At 46.6% G+C, this 22,112-nt stretch overlaps 1 protein-coding gene across 1 annotated transcript in view; it reads left to right on the top strand.

The window, feature by feature from the left end:
• The window catches only part of RNLS (renalase, FAD dependent amine oxidase), a 362,006-nt gene extending 341,817 nt beyond the window's left edge, over window positions 1-20,189 (top strand). Inside the window, exon 8 of the mRNA XM_045439459.1 lies at window positions 20,072-20,189. Within this exon, the coding sequence (XP_045295415.1) occupies window positions 20,072-20,098 (27 nt within the window). The 3' untranslated portion in view covers window positions 20,099-20,189. The remainder of the gene's footprint in view (window positions 1-20,071) is intronic.
• Window positions 20,190-22,112: the final 1,923 nt, after the last annotated feature.

The following is a 22,112-nucleotide window of genomic DNA, read 5'->3' as shown; positions in this document are numbered from 1 at the left end:
GTGATTTTCAAATACTTCTTCCGGCCTGTGACTTGTCTTTCATTGTTCTAAGAGTGCCTTTCAAAACCATGAGTTTTCAATTTTGCTAAAGTCCAGCTTTTTTTTTTTTTTTCTTTCATGGGTCACGATTTTGGTGTTCCATCTGAAGAAACTTCTGCCAACTCCGAGACTGCAAAGATATCCTCCTATATTTTCTTGTCTCCCCACGCCTTTCAGAAGCTGGGGCTGATTATTTTATTATTTTTGTTTTGTTTTATTTTATTTACTTACTGTTATTTTGTATTATTTATTATTTTATGATTTATGATTTGTTATTAAGTTCTACGAAAGCTCTGTGTAGGTCAAACGAGACACATTTAGGGCTCCAGGTAGCCCGGGAGCCACCTGTTAACAGTCTTTTACTTGCCGCATGGCCCTTCCTGTCCCTAATTTTGTATCATGCAAGGCCGAGAAGGCCCTGGCTTCACTTTCCCATAACACAGCATCTTTCACCAGCAACTCTGATGAATCTTGCTCAGAATCATCTTTTCCTTACACAGAAGATCAATGCCTTTAAAAAAAAAAAAAAGACATATTGGGATGTCTGAATGCTTTTATTGAGTACTGAGAAGAGATGATGGCTTGGCTCTCCTGAGCTGGGGCCTGCTTGGAGCTCTGGCCGTCCGAGACTGACTTCCACTGGCACAGTGTGTTAGCCGTCTGTCACGTTGGCCAACATGGTGGGCGTGATGGGGCCAAGAGGATGGGGCGGAGGGACACCAGACTCTTCTGTTTAAATACTGCCTTCAGGTAAGTAGGGTCAGTGCCAGTTGGGGCCTTTTATTCTTCAGCGCTATCTCAGAACTCAAAGAGAGGATTTCAAAAGCACCCGACTAATTATACATCCTTCCCTTCACACTGACTCTCCGGCGTGGTGTTTTTAATATACTGGGAGAGATAAAATTCTGGCCCTGGGCAGATGTTAAAAGCATTTTTTTGTTGTCAACAGAGTAACAGTATTCTTAGCCCCCTCTGGCATTGTTCTGGAAATCCACACATGACGCAGGAAATTCGTTGTCTCATGTCCAAACACCGTTCACAAGAACGGTTTTCAAAAATGGTAACCAGATACCTGTAAAATGCCCAGTGCCGTTCAGAATACATGGTGTGTACGAAGAGTGTAGAAGCTTGAGAATGTCACCTCCTCTGCCAGGGCAACGTGTAGTGCTCTCAGAGCAGCAGGTGGCTTATCCTTTCTCTGAAGCCATTTCCCCGCTACTGTGTTCATTTCACAAAAAAGTACAGAAAATCCGGAGGACTAACAAGAGGTGAAATGTCCCCAAACTTGCAGCGAGTCGACAATGAAGTCCCCAGCAACCCTCGCCACCAGGTTTCCTAATTGCTTATTCCGTCTTCTGACTTTGCCCAATATCCCGTCAGGGCAAGGACCAGGTTTCGCTTGCTCACCTCTGCAGTATCCGCCTGACCCACCTCGTACAGAGGAAGCATTCAATACGTGTTTCTTGAAAAGAAAGCAAAGAGGAAGGAAGAGGGAAAGAGGTTGGTTAGAATAGTGATTACATGATTAAAAGCGGAGACTTTGGAGTCAGACTGGATTTCAGATCCAAACCCTGTGACTCACTGGCTTTTCACTCAAGAGAGAAAAGATAACGATCTGCCTTGAAGAGTGGTAAGGGCTATGGGATTATTTCGCCAAGGGTTTAGCCGAGTGCTCAGCACGTGGTAGGCGTTGAGTGCACGTTATTCTACAGTGTTCCATATAGTAGTATGTAATTATAGGTTATAGTATTATAGAGCTCAGCAGGACTCATCATAAATCTGATGGACACTTTGCAGTTGTTTGGGTAATAGTTGCCACGGTCCTTGCTGGAGGAAACTGGCGTGGAAATTACCTTCTGCTATCACTCGAGATAAGTTGTGGATAATCGGCACTCCCTTTATGCAGAAGAAGGTGGACTGCCACTGTCATCTGCAAGCCTGATCCTCTTGGTGGGTGGAATTCTAACCTATCCAAGAGACATTTGAACGGCACGGGATGAAGGCTTTCAGGGGCCAACCAGATCCTGCCCTCCAGGAGCTGGGCAATTGCTAAATCACTATAACGAAAGGCAGAACGTGGTCAAGGGCTCCCACCAAAGGCCAGACGATGGTCTGGACCCAGGGGAGTGAGGAAGGTAACCTGCTGATTGGGAGAATGGGCTGTGGGTGCAAACTGTGGTCCCACCATTTAGCAGGTGACAGAAGCTTCCTTTCCTCCTCTGCAGTGAGAGCTCTTTGAGGATCCACCTTGCAGAATGGTGGTAAGCATTAAGTGATAATACTCACGGCAGGGTTGACATCTTCCCAGTAAGTTCTCAATAAATATCAGCCATTATTGTCACGGCTGTTACCCTTATCCGGCTAGCATTACTTTAACGGGATAAGAGTGATATTATTACAGGTATTAATATATAGCATAGTAACACTGCCAGCATTTTAAAACTAGTATATTATTCAGGTCTCTATATTATGTAGGTAATATTATAACATTAATTCGGATAAAACTAAGAGTATCATACTACTATTTGTAACATGGTAAGTGCTTCCTGGAGAATTCAGCCCTCAAGCTAAATCTCGAAGGATGGGTAGCGTTGAAGCACTATTTGGCTCTTTGGAATGAAAACAGGTGTTTTTATCTGATGCTTGTCCAAGCCTCTACTGACTTCCAAGTTTTGTGTTCTGCAGTGTGTGAGACCGCTTGAGAAAGGCTTTGTTACCCAAGGGTTCGCGGGGAGAGGCCTGGACCCCCAAATGGTCAGGGCTGGAGACGAAGGAATACACACGTTCAGCACAAGCTTCCCGGTCCGCCACCTCCCCATAGTTGGCCTGACTTAGCCGCCCTGACATCCCTCAAGAGCACAAAGGGAGGTGCTGATCGGAGCACTCAACACACTGTCAATATTCGCCTTCGCAATCAGTGTATTATTAGTATTTACGTTGAAAACAAATTCCCCTTTGGGACTCCAGCTCGACTCTATTGGCGCCTGGTGGATCCTTTAATATTTAAGTTCTGCCATCTTCAAAGATGCACATCAGAGTCTTTCCTGAGGCTGAGGACTGAATGTTCTCGCACCTGGGAATTTCCCTTGTGGCCAGAAAACATGAAGGGGGGGGGGATGCCTCATGCATAAAAGAAATGGTAAAGGGGAGAAGATGAGCCAAAGGGAAGGGAGGTATGTCTCAAGGTCTAAAAACCACACATAAAGATTGAAATTAGCCCACATCCATTCCCTTCCCCCCATTCCCATTAGAAGCTTATAAAACAGTGTGTGTGTGCGTGTGTGTGTGTGTGTGTATACATGTGCGTGTGCACATGTGGGCATTAGGAAGAACACATAAATCGAAGCTGAAATTTGCATGGACTTCTCAGAAAATGTTTCATGAAATTTGTTTGTAAAACAAATCTAAGGCAGCTATTCTCAAGCTTTAATGAGCCCAAGAACCACCCGGAGAGCTGTTGAAAATGTACATTTCCGCCCCCACCGAGCCTGACTCAGTGGGTCCAGAATGGAAGGCTGGAATCTGCATTTTTCGTAAGCACCCTATGTAATTCTGATGCAAATGGCCCTTGAACCACTCTGAAAAATGCTGGCCTAAGGTTTATGCTTTTCTCTCTTTACATTTTTTTTCTGTCCCTTGTATTTGGGGATGACTTTTAACTATTTTCCCCAGTTTTCTCCCTAAGCATAAAATTCCCCTCATTTGCACCGGTGGATTTCCAACCACCCTCCCCCCCCACCACCCGTTTGGAAACTTTGGATTCTCTGAAAGCTGAAGTGACTCCTTACTGAGTAGGGCAGGGGCAGATGTAGTGGAGAATGCTGTATCCTGGACCTCAGCGGGACAGTGACAGAAACTATCAGAGAGGTTTCCTCGTGAGGGGTTTCCCCACCAGGAGTAGTTTAAATGGAGGGAAGTCAGCTGAGCTGGGTCTCCTCTGAGACGCCCTTCCCTGTGAACTTGAAAGCTATGTGGTCAGCTTCTGCACGGACCATGTGGCTGTAGAAACAGCAGTGTGTGCCATGAGGAATCTGGGGCTCTGGCTTGCTACAGGTAATCAGCTGTGTACAATTGCTGGGCGGACCACAGGGACCCGTGCACCCAGTCAAGAGGCAGATAACCCGGGAGCCTCCCTAACATGCTCTCCTGGGATGTGCCCTTCGTTGGCTTCCGGCTGAGCGGCTCAAGCACCTATCCTGGAGGAAGAAACTTGGTGGCATGAATCACAATGTCCCTTGTGCTCTCTCTGCATTTGAAGATGAATAAATTCTGCTCAGGGATGAGGCGGTGGGAGGTGGAAGGAAGGACCCTGGGTAGCAGGTGGACACGGGGGCCCTTGGAAGGAGCAGACCACAGACTGCAGGTGCGGGGAAGGAGAGATTCTGAACTTAGTGACTCTCCTCAGAAGAAATTTGAAGACCAAGAAGTGCTCTTCTCTGGGAAAGTTGTCACAAAACCGTTGAAGCCATGGTTAAGCCCCTAGCTCTATGACCAAGTGGCTGAGCGCCGCTCTCTTAATGTCTCCCGATTTCGGTTTCCTCCCTCTGTGAAATAACAGTATTGGAACCAATGGTTTTTATGACCCCTTCCAGCTTTCACATCCCAAGAATGAATGTCTTTCCCGAGCTGTGCCCGACAAGTTTCTTAGAATTATCTTCAGTGATGATCTGTAGTAGCTGAAAAGTCAATTGTCCATTACTGTATAACAAACTACACCAAAACTTGGGACCCTAACATAAAATAAAATAAAAACCATTTTATTTTGTTTGCCATTTTGTGGGTGAAGCATTGGGGAAGAGCTTGGCTGGGTGACTCATCTCTGATTCCATCTGGGGCTGAGGGTCCATTTCTAGGATTCTGGCATGACATCTTCAATCACCTGCCTGATGCCATAGTGCACTGCTCACTGTCCGTCTCCCACCCTGCCTCCCTTTTGCCCCTCTCCCTCCACCTCTCTCTGTCTCCATACTTGGCACCTCATCCTCCAGGGCTCCCCGGGTGGCTTGTGCTTCTCACAGCATGGCAGCCTCAGGGTAGTCAGACTTCCCATGCGGACCCTCGGCCACATTCCCACCGGCAAAGTGTGAAACTGCTCGTCCTCTTGAGGGCGAGGCCCAGAGCTGACACGGTGTCACTTCCATCGGTTAAACATCACAACTCTTACTGACTTACACCTGGTTACTTACAACTAACTCTGTTGGTTAACTATCACACCACTATTGGTTAACTCTGTTGGTTAACTCTGTTGGTTAAACAGCACAACTCTGTTGGTTAACTCTGTTGGTTAACTCTACTGGCGAAACAGTCCAACACTATTGGTTAACTCTGTTGGCTAAGCATCACAACTCTGTTGGGTGACTGTTGGTTAAACATCACAGCTCTGTTGGTTAACTCTGTTGGTTAATCACCACAACTTTACTGGTTAACTCTGTTGGTTAAGCAGCACAAGCCAACCCAGACGTGGGTGGAGGGCTAGACCTGCTGCTCAATGGGAAGAGTGTCAGAGAACTTCTGGCGATCCTTCACCTACCACAGTCAGCATTTAAATAGAAAATAAAAGTTAATTCCCAACATCATGAAATCTACTCAGCACCAATGATTAGAAAATAAAAGCATTTATTTGTTTCACAAAATTCTGAAGATTTAGCCTTCTTAAAACCAGAAGGCTGTTGTGGATATCCAAAGATTGTTCTGGGGACTCTTCATACCCAGACGAGAAGCTGATCGCTGAGGAAGGTCAGAAGACATTGTATACTGACCAAAAGTCATTTTTAAATAGGAACTGATAGCTATTCAAAACAAACAAAGACTCATTTTAGTGTAATTGACTTTTATCTTCCAAAACATTGAGTCCTTGGCTCTTTCAGAAAGAACGGCCAGGGAAATGCTAAGAAGTATCCAGTAACTCTGTCTACAGACCATTGATACTGAGGGCCACTTCGTGGGGCCTGGGCTAAGCTCAGTGCCCAGTGCTCTGCTTATGGTGCCCAGGGTGACGCAGATGCCACCCATGCAGCCTATACACAAACACATCTTTGTTGCTCCCGAGGCAGCAAATTCTTTACCATGAATAATCTACTGCAACAAACGGTCCCTTTAGTTCCTTCTCAGTCTTGAGAGTATTTGGGCTACTGAGAGATGAGAAATCAGCACTCAACAGGATTTAAATGCTAGAAATGGTCCCTTTAAGCACAGCTACAGAAAAGAAAGGGAACCGCACCATTAGTCCTACAGGTACAGGAAGAGGAACAAACGAAAGAATTGGGGCCATTGATACAAAATGCCACAGTGGGGGCTCCTGGGTGGCTCGGTCAGTGAAGCGTCCTACTTGATTTCTGCTCAGGTCATGATCCCACCGTTGTGGGATCAAGTCCCGCGTCAGGCTCTGCACTGAGTACGGAGTATTGTCCCTATAGGCACAATTTTTCTCCCAGGACACAGCGGGCAATATGTGGAGACAGTCTACCGTCTGGTAGGTAGCAGCCAGAGATGCTGACCATCCTACAATGCACGGGACAGCTACCCCAACGACAAAGATGACCTGACCCAAAACATCCATAGTGCCGAGGTCAAGAAAATCTATCTTAGAGGTTCACAGCACCCTGTTCCACGCAGAGGAAAGCAGGCCACCAGATTCAAGATTCTCAGTCACCTTCAGCCTCCTGGATGTTTCTACCACACGGCATCACTTCCCTCTCCTGCCCTCTAGCCCAGGGTTTTATCTGGGAGTGGGGTGAGCAGGGGGTAGGGACATGGACACTTCCCTACCTCGCTCCACCTATCTCTCCCGTCCCCACGCCTCACTGGGGGTTCAATGGCGAACTTTCTGCGTGTCAGAAATTTCCCCCACGTGGTCAGCTCCTCCTTTTCAAGATGCCTTTTGCCCTGGGACCTCCTCTGGGGCCTCAATGCTGAAATAAGTGAAGGGAGAGAAACCAACTGCCCACTGGGCAAGATAAACTGAGAGGTAGTTCAGAAATACTCTATGGTACTTTTATGAATATTTATAAATATTATATAACCAGCTACTTTTCTTATGCCAGGCAGAGACTTGATAAAATGTGCATGGAATGGAATTGCTTACACCATAAAGAATTTATTACTACCCCCAAAATCACAACACAGTTTCTTGGAGGGGCATCCTCTTTCCTAGGTGGACTCCTTTCTAGCAGAGTTGGGCTCTTCTCAAACTTCCACTCTACACAAAAGCACATTCATAAAACCGGAGTGGAGGGCCCGGGATCTGACCTTCACCAGGTCTTGTGTGTACCTCTGGCCACCGCTTCCCTCCCTCGGGCCTGAGTGCCACCTGCAGCAGCTGAGGCCACCCAGAGCCCACCGAGGCAGAAGTTCCGGGTGACCCCTGCACAGGCTCCGGAGTGGGGCCCCGGGGGGGGGGGGGGAAACGCTGGCTCACACCTGCTGGACGATAGGAGCAAGGCACGTTACTTCACCTCTCTGAGCCTCAGTTTCTTTAACTGCAAAATGGATCGGTGACAATATCGACCACGTAGGGAGTTTTAGACTGCTCGGGCTCCCATAACAAGACACCACAGACCGAGTGGCTTAAACAACAGAAATGTTAGGGGCGCCTGGGTGGCGCAGTCGGTTGAGCGTCCGACTTCAGCCAGGTCACGATCTCGCGGTCTGTGAGTTCGAGCCCCGCGTCGGGCTCTGGGCTGATGGCTCAGAGCCTGGAGCCTGTTTCCGATTCTGTGTCTCCCTCTCTCTCTGCCCCTCCCCCGTTCATGCTCTGTCTCTCTCTGTCCCAAAAATAAATAAACATTGAAAAAAAATTTAAAAAAAAAAAAAAAAAACAACAGAAATGTATTTTCCTGCAGCTCTGCAAGCTGGGATCCTGAAGTGAAGGTGCCAGCATGGCTGGTCTCTGATGAGAACTCTCTCCTTGTCTTGCAGGCAGACAGCCTCCTTCTTGCTGTGTCTTCCCCCGGCCTCTCCTCTATGCGTAAGCAGAGAGAGCACACGCGTGAAAGAGAGAGAGAGAGAGCGGAGCACCTGGGTGGCTATCAGTTGAGTGTCCGACTCTTGATTTCAGCTCAGGTGTTGATCCCTGGGTCGTGGGATCTAACCTTCTGTTGGGCTCCGAGTTAAGGGTGGGGCCTGCTTGGGATTCTCTTTCTCCCTCTCTCCTTCTGCCTCTCCCCTGCTCATGCTCTCTCTCTTTTGATAAGATAAGATAAGATAAGATAAGATAAGATAAGATGGCATAAGATAAGATGGGATGGGATAAGATAAGATGGGATAAGATAAGATAAGATAAGATAAGATAAGATAATAAAGAGAGAGAGAAAATTTGTGTCTCCTTCTCCCTTTATAAGGACACCAACCCCATTGGGTCAGGTCGCCACCCTTATGACTTCATTCGTCTTAAATACCTCCTAAAGGCCCAATCGCCAAATATCCTCACGTCAGAGGTTAAGGCTTCAACGTAGGGCGTGAGGGGGGCAGAGAGACACAATTCGGTCCATAGCATAGGGTTTCTTCAAAGATTAAACGAGATCATTCCTGTAAAGCATTTGAACTAGTAAGCCCTCAATAATGTCCGCCATTTTTGTTTCTGCTGCTGCTGTTAACCCAGAGCACACCATATGACCAGGACCACCAGGTCTACTATTCGATGCCCACGTGGACAGTTGACTGAGCAGGGACTAGGGAAGGGAGACACGTTGCTGACAGGCAACGCCAGACCCACCAGGCGCTGGAAAGAGCCCACAGAAGGTCCCGTGTGTGGCAGGAAGGAAGAGGTACCTTGTGAAGGGAACCGGGTCACCACCACTGACGGAAAGCAGCACGCATCGATTTATTCTGCACACACAACAGCCGCCTCTTATTTAACACCAACTACGTGCCGGCCACTTTATGTGCCTTCTCCCTGCTAACTCTCTCCCAGCCACCTCAGTGGATGGGGAAATGGAGATTCAGAGGAGTTAAGTGGCCTTGCCAAGGCTACACAGTTGTTAAGTGGCTAAAGCTTCACTTAATTCCGAGGCTGTTGGATCCCCAAAGTCATGCCCTTTCCTCCTGGGCGGAACTGTCTCGTGTACAAGCTCAGTGCCTTATGCCTAGAGATTAGAAGATATTATCCCTTCCCCAGAGATCATTTTTAATTAGAAAAAGGAGCTGGTCTCCAGCAACGTGTTGTCGCTGAAGCCAACGTGTAGCATCGGCCCTTGCAGCATTTTGAAGGGGCTGGAGATTTTATCTATTTGCCCTTAACCGTACTGAGCAGAGCGTCAATATATGAATTTGAGAGATAAAAGGATTAAGGACACTGTGTTGGTTGGCTCTAACTTGTTCCTGCTGAAGTGGGTCACTCCAAAATCCAGTGGATTAAAACAGTAAGCACGTATCCTTGCTCACAGGCTGGGTATTGCTGGGCTCAGCTCCTCGGCTCAGTCAGTTGACTGTCCGATTCTTGGTTTCGGCTCGGGTCGTGAGGTCAAGCCCCGTGTCAGGCTCTGCACTGACAGTGTGGAACCTGCTTAGGATTCTGTCTGTCTCTCTCTGTGTCTGTCCCTCCCCGATTCTCTCTCTCTCTCTGTCTTTCAAAATAAATAAATAAATAAACATTTTTTTTAAACAAAGAATTGAGGCCAATAATTCCATCTACCAAAGACATGTTCTGATCTGGGGGCTGGCTAACAGCCAGAGGGAATGGAGTGGTAAGGAGATCTAGAAAATCCCACCAGCTTTCAAAAGATTTGCCGTAAGAACTCTGCCTATGAATAAAACACCATAAATCTCCCTACGGTTCTTCAACCAAAATACCGAAAGACAAACCCTCCCGGCGTGCCACTTTCCTTTTCCTCTTCCTTAAGAAGGCTGCAACACGGTAGGATGCCAGAATATTAGGCGAACCCGGCGAGCGAGAACGATCCCTCCAGTCTCAAGTTTCAAGCATCTATGAAAGTAGCTTTTGGCAAATGTCTGTGAAAAATGGGTCCCTCTGCCTTTGAATCTCTGAGTCCCCATTTGGTATTTTATCTACACCCCCGTAATCTACACACACACAGACACCAGCCTAACTGCCTGACAAATAGGCAGAAGCATGCTAATAAAACAAGAGACATAAATCTGAGAGGACCACGGCCGGATTTTGTTGCAGAAAAGTCAGGGCAGGCCTCCAGGGGCATCACGTTACTGGCTAGAGCTGCGCTGACACTTCGTCGTGGGGGGTTGGCAGTTCCGAGAGGTGCGGTTCGTTTTGAACCAGAGACGTGGTTCCGATGGAAAACTGGGCTGGTCTGTCTTTCCAATAAAGATTCTCCTCTGGCATCAGCTCCCGTTTTCTCCCTTAGACAAGCTCCAGGGCACTCATTATTTCATTTCCAGGAAGCTAGGACACTGAACGAGCTCTTTCGAGGGGTCCACGCGGTGTCCGGGTAGCATCCTGTTCCCAATCTGTTACGAGCCATAGGAAAATCCTCCGTGTAGTGTAGCACACAGATCCATACCCACATGCCTTTTAGTGCCAGACTATAGGGCCCACAAAGCTGTGCGGCCCTGAACCGCAGTCGGCGAAAGCTTACGGATCTCCTGACGTCTGGCTGCTGTCGCTGGGCGGTGGAAGGTGACCAAGGAGGCGAACGGTATACATTCTCCGCACAGAAATTCGTTCATTAGGTTCAGAGCTTCGGCGACTTTACCTGCAGCGTAACTGGGGAGCTGGGGGGGGTTATGAGTTTGGGGCTTAGCTTCTAAAAACACAGATCCAAATCAGATAACATAACCGATTTAGAGGCCATTGCAATGCATTTTATCCTGTTCTTTTGCCAAAAAGCGCCTTATCTGAGCTTGCTTTCCTTTTTATTTTTCTTTCTAAGCCTCAGAAATATCTCATCTCGGGTCAGGAAAGAAAAGCACAGACCAAGGAGGCTCGGAAAGAGGGCAGTGACCGCGCTAGGTGCCCTCACTGCGCTGGAGAAGCGTGCGTCCAACTTCCGCGCGCTCTCAGCGCCGGACAGACTCACTCCGGTGTTGCCCGGCCAGCCTCGCATTCGGGAATGGGGGGAGATTTTTTTTTTCCCCATGAACATATGGACTGTGCTCATGTTTAGGAGGCAGTTCAGTTCAGAAAGGAAAAGAGAAAATAAAGTTAAGGTACACCACTTTTTACTCTATCAAAGCCGAGTTCCGTTTTGTGCGTGTGCTATTAATACACTGTCCCTGGGTATCTAAAAATAAATAATCTTTTAAAGCGTAAATAAATACGCACTGGTGTCCGATGCGGCCGTTCTTAAACTTGGGGTGCGTGAGAATCCCACTGGGAGTTGTTAAAAAACCCAAATTTCAATACAGCAAGCCCAGAGAACAACCCAGGAAACTCCTTTTGTTAAACTTTATTTATTTATTTATTTATTTATTTATTTAGAGAGCAAGGGAGGGACAGAGAGGGAGAATCCCAAGCAGGCTCCGCACCGCCAGCACAGAGCCTGGCACGGGGCTCGAACCCACGAACCTTGAGATCATAAGCCGAGCCAAAGCCGAGAGTCAGACGTGTAACCAACCGAGCCACCCAGGCCTCCCCTCCCAGCTATTCTTTAAAGGGAACCAGGAGAGTTTACACCCTTCTCCGTGTGCATAAAGGTATAACGAGCCCAGAGGTGGAGGGTCTCGAATACCACTCTTATGCATGTCCACCCTCTTCCGTAAGCTCAGAAGAATAAGAAAAATCATCTGTGCCTGCAGAACAGTTAGCCCAGAGGAGACTCAATCATGGTAAACGATACAAAATAAATAACCCTGCGCACACGTATGTATGTTGCATGTGACACAGTTAGGAAACCACAACTTGATTTAGGAGATTTTTTTGGAACAGACCCATTAAGATGTAGCTGGGGACTTGGATATAAACAGCACAGTCCCTGCCCTCAAATACATTATTTTCCAGGAGTGGAGATCATGTCCCCCCCAAGAGTCAGGACGTAAAGCAAAGGGGGAGACGTGCACTCAATGAAGAGTACACGAGAACAGTGTAAATAGAAGAGGGGACCCCAAATCTCCCCACGGACAGAGGATAGGCAGGCATCAGGGAAACGTTGGTGACCATTTTGAGTTTGGTCTAAAAATCATGTGATTTTGACAGAAGACATGAAAACAAGGTATTCAAGCAAAAGTTCAGAGGCAAAACAGTTCAGGGTCACACTGGGGAGGGGGTCCCAGCGAGTGAGCAGGAAGCTATCGGTGATAGGTGAGGGAGAGGAGCCAGGTTGGTCCAGTTTGGGAAGGCTTTCCCTGCTGGGCCCACGTGTTCCGGCTTCATTCTGTAGGTAATAAAGGGCCACCCAGGTCCTTGGTCCCAAGAAGCTCCAATCCCTAATCCAATCCCTGTGGCTTTCAGAGTCCTTGGGCTGAGTCCGCAGGCACCCAGGCACATACTTTGTGCCTCACAAGTTCAGCTGCTCGCTGGGCTTTCTGGAAGGCCCGTGGAATGCTGAGCCAGGCAACAGGTAACCGCATTTGGTTGTTTAGAGGTCATATCGAGAGCACAGGGAGAAGAATTTCAGCTTGTACAAAAACGACACTATCCTATGCACCACGGAGCCGGGAGCATGGCTCTCATTAACCCCAGGAGTTTCTAGACTACACCTTCTTAACAGTGCCAGCCCTTGGCCATCAGGTCAGGGATGGGCAGAGCCAACAGACTGGCTCCATCTAAGCTATCCTCAGTCTTTGAAATTACTAAGTAATTGCTCAAGGAAAGCTATAAACATGAAAGGCAGCTTTCAAACCAGATGAAAGGTATAAACAGGAGATGGCACAATGAGGGACAGACATCCCTTGGGCGAGGAGAGCCTGAGGATCAAACTAGCAGAAGGGACCTTTAATAAAAGTTTCACGTGCTGGGGAGCAGGTTCTGTATACCTGGAGCTGCATTTCTCAAACTGTGTTCCGTGAGACACCCCTGGGTTCCCTGAGGCAATATTAGGTGTTTCATGAGAACAACTCCATAGTATAAAAAAAAAAAAAAAAAAAACTTGGGAAATTTCAAAAAATTCCATCGTCTCCAGTGAAGTTTCCAAATTCCCCTGCAGAGCATCACATTGCTTTGAGTACTAAAGAAAAAAAATGTATTTGACTTTGGTCAACCCAGATTTTCCAAATAAACTTGTTTTATTTGGGGACCTATTTATTTTTAAGAGCATATCTGCTCCATTTCATGGGTACCTAGGTTTTCTACGAGTACTTACCACGTAGCGGATATTGTTCTAAACATTTTACAAAATCTTAGCCCACTCAATCCTCATAATAGACCTTCGAGGTACATAGTGTTGGTTTATTCTACAGATGAGAAAACTGAGGGATACGGGGGGCAGGGGAGACGAAGGTTATGCTGCCCATGTCATCCAGGCCGCAAGGCCACAATTCAAGCTTTAAACATTTTTTTAACATTTATTCATTTTTTGATAGAGAGAGAGCGTGAGCAGAGCAGGGGCAGAGAGAGAGGGGGACACAGAATCTGAAGCAGGTTCCAGGCTCTGAGCTGACAGCACAGAGCCCGACGCGGGTCTCGAACTCACGGACCGCGAGATCGTGACCCGAGCCGAAGCCGGACGCTTGACCGACTGAGCCCCCCGGGCGCCCCAGTTCCAACTTTTAAACCAGTACGGGGAACGCAGTGTGGAAGATACCATGTCCCAGAGGGCCTGTCGTGAGAAAGGGCACGGAGGAGCTCCCTCCTCTACTTGTGCTACTCCTGGGCGCCCCGCTGGCATCTCTGCTCTAGTTTAAACAAACGCTCTCTGTCACAATGGGCCAGAGGCAAAAGTGTAGAAGGAGACACGTTAGCCCGCCCGGGCCGAAAGTGCCACCGGATGCTGCCAGATGGCTCCACACATCAAGGAACAGTGTGGACTTGGGGATACGTTGAAGCCAGACTCGGGGTCATAAATCCCAGACTGGTCCCACGGACGGGACTTTTAGGAGCATCGCCCATGCCTCTCAGTTTACACCCAAGTGAGGAACCTGAGTCTGAGAGAGGGGGCACCCTGCCCGAGGGCTCAGTTACAGCGGGGCTCCTGTTTCCCGGTCTAGGACTTCCTCCTACGTGCTAATTTTAAGGATTGAGAGCGGCTGACCCTGAGCCACTTGATGTCAGAAGCAACCACAAATCAGTCTCTACTGACACAGGGTTAGCACAGGATGCCTCAACCCAAGAGCACGACCCAGCTGCCTCCTCACCCCCAACCTCTGCATCTGGTTTCCTTAAATGAGGGGGAGGGGGGCCGGGAATCAAAAGAACCAGCATGCTTTTCTTAAGAGCAAAGTACCTTGTACCGCATAGGATTCCCCACAGGTAAGACTCCAAAGCACAGGACAGGCTGAGATTTCTTAATTTCTCCAAAAGTCTCCTGCCGGCCACAGCAGGTAGACACGTCATGCCACGCTCGTTGGAGGAAGGGAGCTGCTGAGTCCACGAGAGGTAAGAGATGAGCCCCCTATAGAGCTGGCATGGGTGGGAAGACGAGGGAGCCACCCCCACAGCCGCAGGAGCTGCCAAAGTCCCGGTAAAGGAGCTCATGTCCTGCCCCCACACATGTCACTGTCACCGAGCCAGGCCTGCCAGGTCTAAGAACAGGAGCTCTTAGAAAAAGCTCCTGGCACCGTTCTCTGCCTCCCCTTCCAAGCCCTGAATCAGACCAGGCAGAGCCAGGGCAGGCCTGCCACTTAGCCCTGCAAGCCCTTCTTCTGCCCTGGACCAGACCCACCCCAGACCTCGCTGCTCGGTATGTAACGCGGATGGCTGCACACAATATGGCAGACGCGGCCGACTTGACATCTTCGGCTCTGAGCTGAGCTTTCTGGGCCGTGAGCTATGACCTGAGAAGATGGAAAGTAAGCAAGCGTGGATGTGCAGAAGCGAGTAAGGAAGACGGGAGGGGAGAGCACACAGGCGGAACCCTATGCCCGACCAACTCAAAGCACAAAGCGTTCAGGGCATACGAGGGAAACAAAAGTCTTAGAATATGGGCAAACGAGAAAGGTCGGTGTGAATTCAAAGAGCCTCGGTATCACAGCACACGAAAGAAACTCCACTTTACGACATGTGGGCTCGTGCAACACACCCGCCGACAGGTAGAGGGAAGACAGAGTTAATCCATCCTTCAAGTCCCACCTCCCCCCGAAAAATCTTGCCTAATCTCCGCAATCCACACGGACCTCCCCTTTCTGTGCCGTGGCCTTCAATTGCGTCGCTTATGTTTGTCTTGTCTCCATGGGTCAGGTCAGGGTGGAGACAGCAAACGAGTGGACAGCCAAGGACTCAGACCTGGCTCCAAGTCTCGGTCGAGCCGCCAAGATCAGAACAGATGGTGGATGAGAAGTCCAGGTCTGCGAAAGAGAAAGAATAAGCCCTTCCTCTATGTCAGAGCAGATAATCAGTTGAAAAATCTAAGGACACAAATACACCCTGAGGAATTAAACAGAAATCTAAGATGAAGACAGGAAAGATCCAGAGGCCAGCAGGTCAGAGAAGTTAAAGGAAGAGCACCAAGGACCGGAAACACCAACCTTAGGGCTGACCCCGGGCCGGGCAAATGCCCTTGTCCCTAGGCCCTTGTTTATGATCACACTTCCTACTACCAGTTAGTCATCCCTGGCCCAGAAGGAGACGGGCACAGGGGTGGTTATGATATTTGGAAGGGGCGGTTGGGCAGTGTTGAAGAGGCAGTGAGCCACTGCCCTCCACTCTTGATCAGGACGCTTGAAAGATGCGAGGAATGGACGAAACCATCTCTTACCTCTGCGGGACAACATCGGTGTCATAAACTCCTATCCCCTAGCGCTTTGCTGTATCGCGCGCCTGATCAAAGATGTCTTAAGAGATGAGTGACTCTAAAAAAACAGCCACTGTGGAAGGCAGTGTGGGGTTTCCTCAAAAAATTAAAAATAGAAATATCATACGATCAAGCGTTCTTCTACAAGGTACTTACCCAAAGAAAACGAAAACACTAAGTCAAACACTAATTCACCTCTATGTTTATGGCAGCATCATTTACAAGAGCCGAAATATGGAAGCAGCCCAAGCGTCCATGGACTGATGGATGGATAAAGAAGATGCGGTGTATATATACAATGGAACACTGCTCAGCCGTGTCATTTGTGACAGACGCCATGGATGCATGTAGAGGGTATAACGCTAAGTGAAACAAGTCAGTCTGAGAAAGCGCTCTACGATTTCACTTACATGGGGAATCTAAAAAGCAAAACCAACAAATAAACAAATAAGAAGCGGAATCAGACCTATAAATGCAGAGAACAAACGGATGGCCGCCAGAGGGGGGTGGGTTGGGGGGCCGGGCAAAATGGGGGGAGGGGAGTGGGAAACACAGGCTTCCAGTTGTGGAAGGAATCGGTCACAGTCACGGGACCGGGAATACGGTCAATGGTAGTGTATGATGACAGATCATAGTACAAAGCGTTGTAGGATGACAGGTCATAGCTGCACGTGTGAGCACAGCCCCACACAGACTGTTGAACCCCCATGTTGTGCACCTGAAACTAATGTAACATGTGCGTCAACTACACTCAAACATTTGTTGAAAAAAAAGAAAGAGACTCCAAGAGTGTGATAATCTTAATTAGCAAAATAAAGATCCAATGAGCAACGAATCCTAACATTTTCTACTTACTTATATCGTTCAGCTGGTGACTGTAGTAATAACTGTCTCTGTTGGGCCTTTCCTAGAAATTGAAGCTGGCTATTTAAAAAGCGACATAATCCATTTTGAAACAAACCCAAAAAGGCATGCAAATTAGTGTTGGGGCTGTAATTACGGGAGAGCTCAGCCACTGGGGCCTTGTCTGGACCTTTTACGCAGCACATCCTTGTAATTCTAGTGCTTTTGAGTTTGGTCCAAAGGGAAAAGCCATGTACCCATTATCTCTGTTTGACCATCACCTATGGTTTCATACTCTGCTTGTAAAGCCTGATTTTATAAAATAGCTATTATAAGGGAATATGTCTGACATCAAAAATGTCATATTAACAGCTTAGTAAAAAAAAACAACCCTAATGCTGCTATGATGAGAAATGATGTTTTCAAAGATGCCATAGATGAATAGTTTATCAAAAAGAAAGAATGAGGGGAGCCTAGGTGGCTCAGTCGCTTAAGCATCCAACTTTGGCTCAGGTCATGATCTCTCTGCTCGTGAGTTCAAGACCCCCGTCGGGCTCTGCTCTGACAATTTGGAGTCTGGGGCCTGCTTTTGATTCTGTGTCTCATCTCTCTCTGCCCCTCCCCCACTTGCACTCTGTATCTTTCTCTCTCTCCCAAAAAAATAAACATAAAAAAAAAAAAAAAGAAAGAATGAAATTCACTGAATGTCAAGTAGATCAAAGTACATTAAAAAAAAAAAACTTTAAGACAGAGAAACAGCTGAAGATTGATTTTCAAGTAAAACAAGGCACGTGTTCAGTAGAGAAATATTTCAGGCCAATATAGCAAGAGTACATATTTGTTTTTATGTAAATTTAATACCAGATGTGTGGTCTTATTGTCCATATGAAAGGATTGACTGGGATTTTACCATTGTAACCCTGTGTCCTAAGAGTGAGATCGTCAGAAACAAGTTGAATCCAAAAAAAAAAAAAAGGGAGACGTTAGTCATAATTATTCAAGCTCCCTTAGGACAACGAAGTCATTTCAATCCTATGTGTAGCGGTCTGAATAAGCTAGGCTGTGCTGCAGTAACAAATACTTCCCTAAATCTCAGTGGTGTAACACTATTTCTCAACCCCACAAAATCTCTGCCTATCCGGAGGTCCTTCTGTGAAGCTCAGGACTAAATCTGCTTGTATTCAATAGCTATGAAATCTGGGGCTCATAACTTCAAGGTCACCACGGCAGCGGAAGAGAAGACTCAAGGCAGCATGTCAGTTTTGTTTTTTATTTTATTTTATTGTTTTTTTTTAAGTAATCCTTATGCCCAATGTGGGGCTTGAACTCACGCCCCTGAGATTGAGAGTTGACAGGTTCTACTGACTGAGCCACCCGGGTGCCCCAGAGCCTCAGCTTTTAAATTCTTCAGGCTGATGTGGAAGGATGGGCTATTCAGTGAGAAGTCAGTGTCTCCCTGTCCCACCGCGTGACTCTAATCTGCTAGGAGATGTTGAAGATTCATCCCGAAGGTTCTCCTTAGGGAGTTTTCTCCAGACACCCTGAGATTTGTCCGGTTGATTAATGCCTTCACAAAAGCTAGAAGCTGATTAGTTTATACCCACAACAGATTACTCAGGAATCTCTCTACCTTCCCAAACGTTTGAGTCCCATCTCATTTCTCAAGAGCCTTCTCGGCAGACAGCAATGTTTCTCATCTTGCAGAAGGATTGAGCTCCTATGTGCTGGCCGGCTGTCAGCTCCCGTGGTACCTACACATCTCCCAGCCCCGGGGACACCCAGGTTAGGCATGCATGAGACCTGCTTGTGCACCATTGTCCAAGGATTTTGTTTTTTCCGTGCAGCATTTGCTTTGTTACATTACTTTCCACGTCGGGACGTGGCCTTGCTTACGTTAGTTTGATGATTCTCTCTGGAAAGAATACCTGAACTGTGCGATTCTACCTCCACACCTAACAGCCTCAGCAAAATGAGGTTGCTAGGGCCACCGCCATTCCTGAAACATGGGAGATTGGAAAATTGGAATATTGGAGTATTCCTGGAAAAATGGAATATTCTGGGTTTCAGATCTTATTTTTTCTTTTGTTTAAACTTTGCTCAAAAAACACTGGGTGTTGGATGGAAGGCAATTTGACAATGAATTTCACATTAAAAAGATAAAATAATATAAAATAAACTATATGGCTAATGAGGAGACGAATAGAAATAAAGAAGAGTGGATGGGAAATAAAATAAAATAAACTTTGCTCAAAAAAAAATTTTTTTTTTTACCATGGAGAAATCTCCATATAATATTTTCCAACAGAGTTAGCCAAGAACATATCTTAAGTGGGAAGCATTACATGCATTATTATTTAGCACTGGTACAGCACTTACACATGCATACCATCGCAATGCTTTTGGCCCAGCCTTGTGACCTCACGCGTGTGGCACCGGAGAGGGTGTTCTGGGTTCCCTTCCAGCTCCCAAGCATTTCGATCACGCTGTGACCTTGACTGAGTCGCTCAACATTGCTGGGTTTCCACAGAGAGGCGAGAGACGAACGGAGGTGACATGTATAAACACATGTGCTTTGAGGAAGGCGGGGGGGGGGGGTTGTGTGAATTTAATAGTGAGGCGTGAGGCGTGAGTACTTGGCTAGGCACTTACATGATATATACCATTTATGGGAGACGTTAACTCCATCGTTGCGGTTTAAAAAAATGGGATTAGCAGATATTCCTCTGTTCTGCTGAGATACGTGTCACAGGAGTGGTCTTTGAACATAACTACTTCCTTTACCCTCAACCCCCAGAATCCCTTATTCCACTTCTCAGTCTCTGCTCCTTTACCAAAAAGTGATGGGTTTGTTTCAAGTCTGCTTAAACCCTCCGCCTTTGTGTCCGCTGACCATGCTGGAAAGCATTCTTTTTTCATTTTAACCACGACTTAATTGTATTTATTTACATTGGGATGGCTTGGGCTGTGACTTTCCTTATCTCCGCTGGTCTTTATTTGTAATCTCTGGGCGCATTACATTAGAAATGCACAGTTGAGCAACACTTTCCAGGAAAGAAAAGTTTGGGGACCTGCTTCCTGGAAATCTTCACAGACCCTTGGTGAGAAAAAGTCTTTTCCATTAAAACTGATTAGTAAAATCAAGACCAGAAGATGCTTTTGGCAATGTTTTTCAATGTGCTTGGTAACATTTTATTTCAAAGGCTATTGATTAAGTTTTTATTGTTTTTGTAGCCCAGTGATGCAGATTTAATACTGTATTTTTTAATTACATTTCTTTGTTAGATTAAGCCTGACGTTTCTTTTTTTTTTCTTCCTCTAACACCTCATCATGTAACAGTTCTCGAAATAACTAGGATATAGCACTGACATCAAAATATTTGATTGATTCATAGGACTCAGTCAAAGAATGTGTCCACTGAGTAAAGAAAGCAACACATCATCTACCACTGTGTCCTTATGTGACAGAATTGACCAATAAAATGTGAAAGTTAGCTTGGAACCACATCATGGAAAACACCGAGGACCATGACGACAAATTTGGAATGTGTTAAGTAGAAGATGAAGACCCTTTGGCGGGTGTGAGTAAGAATATCATTTAAATAAATGACTATTAAATAAATAACATTTATTTATTAAAATAACTATGCCAGTGCGAAGAACGGATTGAAAACCAAATATGGGGGCGCCTGGGTGGCTCAGTCAGTTGAGCATCCGACCTGGCCTCAGGTCACGATCTCGCGGTCCGGGAGTTCGAGCCCCGCGTCAGACTCTGTGCTGACAGCTCGGAGCCTGGAGCCTGCTTCGGATTCTGTGTCTCCCTCTCCCTCTCAAAACCCAATAAACATTAAAAGAGTTTTGCTTTGTTTAAAAAAAGAAAAACTCAAAAAACAATTTAAGTGGAAATGATACTGATGGATGATTCGTGAACAAATGTGTGTCGTACGGATGGCAAAAGGCAAAAGCCATACTTCTAAATCCTCTCCGCTCTCATGTTTCTTTTGAAGGCACGCCCAGTCCGAATTTACTGGATTACTGACAGTGTCTGTCATGATTACCTATGACAACCTCTGAGGCCAGGAACCATGGGCTCAGTATCTGTATTTTTGATCAGCTAATGCTATATGAAAGGAAAGGCAACGGGAGATTTAAAAAAACTGGTTCCTCCCTTATCTCAATAACCTCAAGACTAAACAAGGGCAGGGCGTCAGTACATGAAAAGTGGGGTTACTGAAAACACTCTGAATCCCCTCCACAGACTCTGAGCATCGGTACCTTGATGACCAAAGAGCTATCTGAACACTTAAGACCCGCCGTGCCTCAGGACCGGCAGAGATGTTCCTTGGGGTTGATGTCTGGTTGTAACAGAGCATTCTAGAGGGCTGAGCTTTAGAGATAGACTGGCATATATTAATTGATTTCTCTTTTTTTAAGTGTATTTTCTTAGTTTTGAAAGAAAGAGAGCATGAGCAGGGGAGGGGCAGAGAGAAAAAGAGAGAGAGAAAATCCCAAGTAGGCTCCGTGCTGTCAGCACAGAGCCCAACACAGGGCTCGAACTCATGAGCCATGAGATTGGGCCCTGAGCCGAAATCAAGAGTCAGACGCTTAACTGACGGAGCCACCCAGGCGCCCCATATTAGCTGATTTCGGTGTGAATCCACGTGTCACTAGATTATCTTGGCATGACATTCATAAATAACAAGAACTTGACCGTTCATCCTCAAATAATTGCAGTGTCTGAGCCATCTTCTTGACCCATTGCTCAGGTGACCTATTTACCCAAAAAGATGGATTATCTTACCTCAGTGGACTGAGCCCACAGACATCTTAATAGTTTTTATGAATGTGTAGAAAGACTTTGTAATTAAACTCTATTTTTTACTCAGGCATTTGGCTGCAAAAGAAAGAAAGAAAGAAAGAAAGAAAGAAAGAAAGAAAGAAAGAAAGGAAGGGAAGGGATCTGTCTCTGTTCTCTAGCATGATTATTCAAACCAGGCTTTAAGAAAAGATACAGAGTGACGATCCCATTCCACTGTCTTCCCAGCAAACACTCACTGAAAAACACCCAAGACACCGGAGAGATCAGAAAACAGAACATACACTCAAAGACCTGAATGAATGCTCAAGGAAATAAAATACCACTTCTTTCCAGCTGATTCATCTCCGGATTGCCTCTCATTGGATCATCTTGGTTGCTACTCACCCATTCCTGACCTATCCCTGCTGTCAGGAGGATAAGATATCATGATTAGTCAAGTCCGGGCGTCATGCTTACCACGGGTCCAGGGAACAGGGCCAAACATAACTTGCTATTGTTGGATATCACTGAAAGACAAAACAAGAGATGTTCACTACGGCATTAATGCACCTGGACATTTTATAGACCAAGTTGACATCAATGAAATATAGCTTATTGGAATTACGAAAAACATGGTA

This window comes from Leopardus geoffroyi, chromosome D2, assembly GCF_018350155.1.
Source record: "Leopardus geoffroyi isolate Oge1 chromosome D2, O.geoffroyi_Oge1_pat1.0, whole genome shotgun sequence".
In the NCBI taxonomy this organism is placed as follows: Eukaryota; Metazoa; Chordata; class Mammalia; order Carnivora; family Felidae; genus Leopardus; species Leopardus geoffroyi.
The sequence above is the reverse complement of the archived record's forward strand: the minus strand, read 5'-3'. Positions and strand labels throughout refer to the sequence as shown.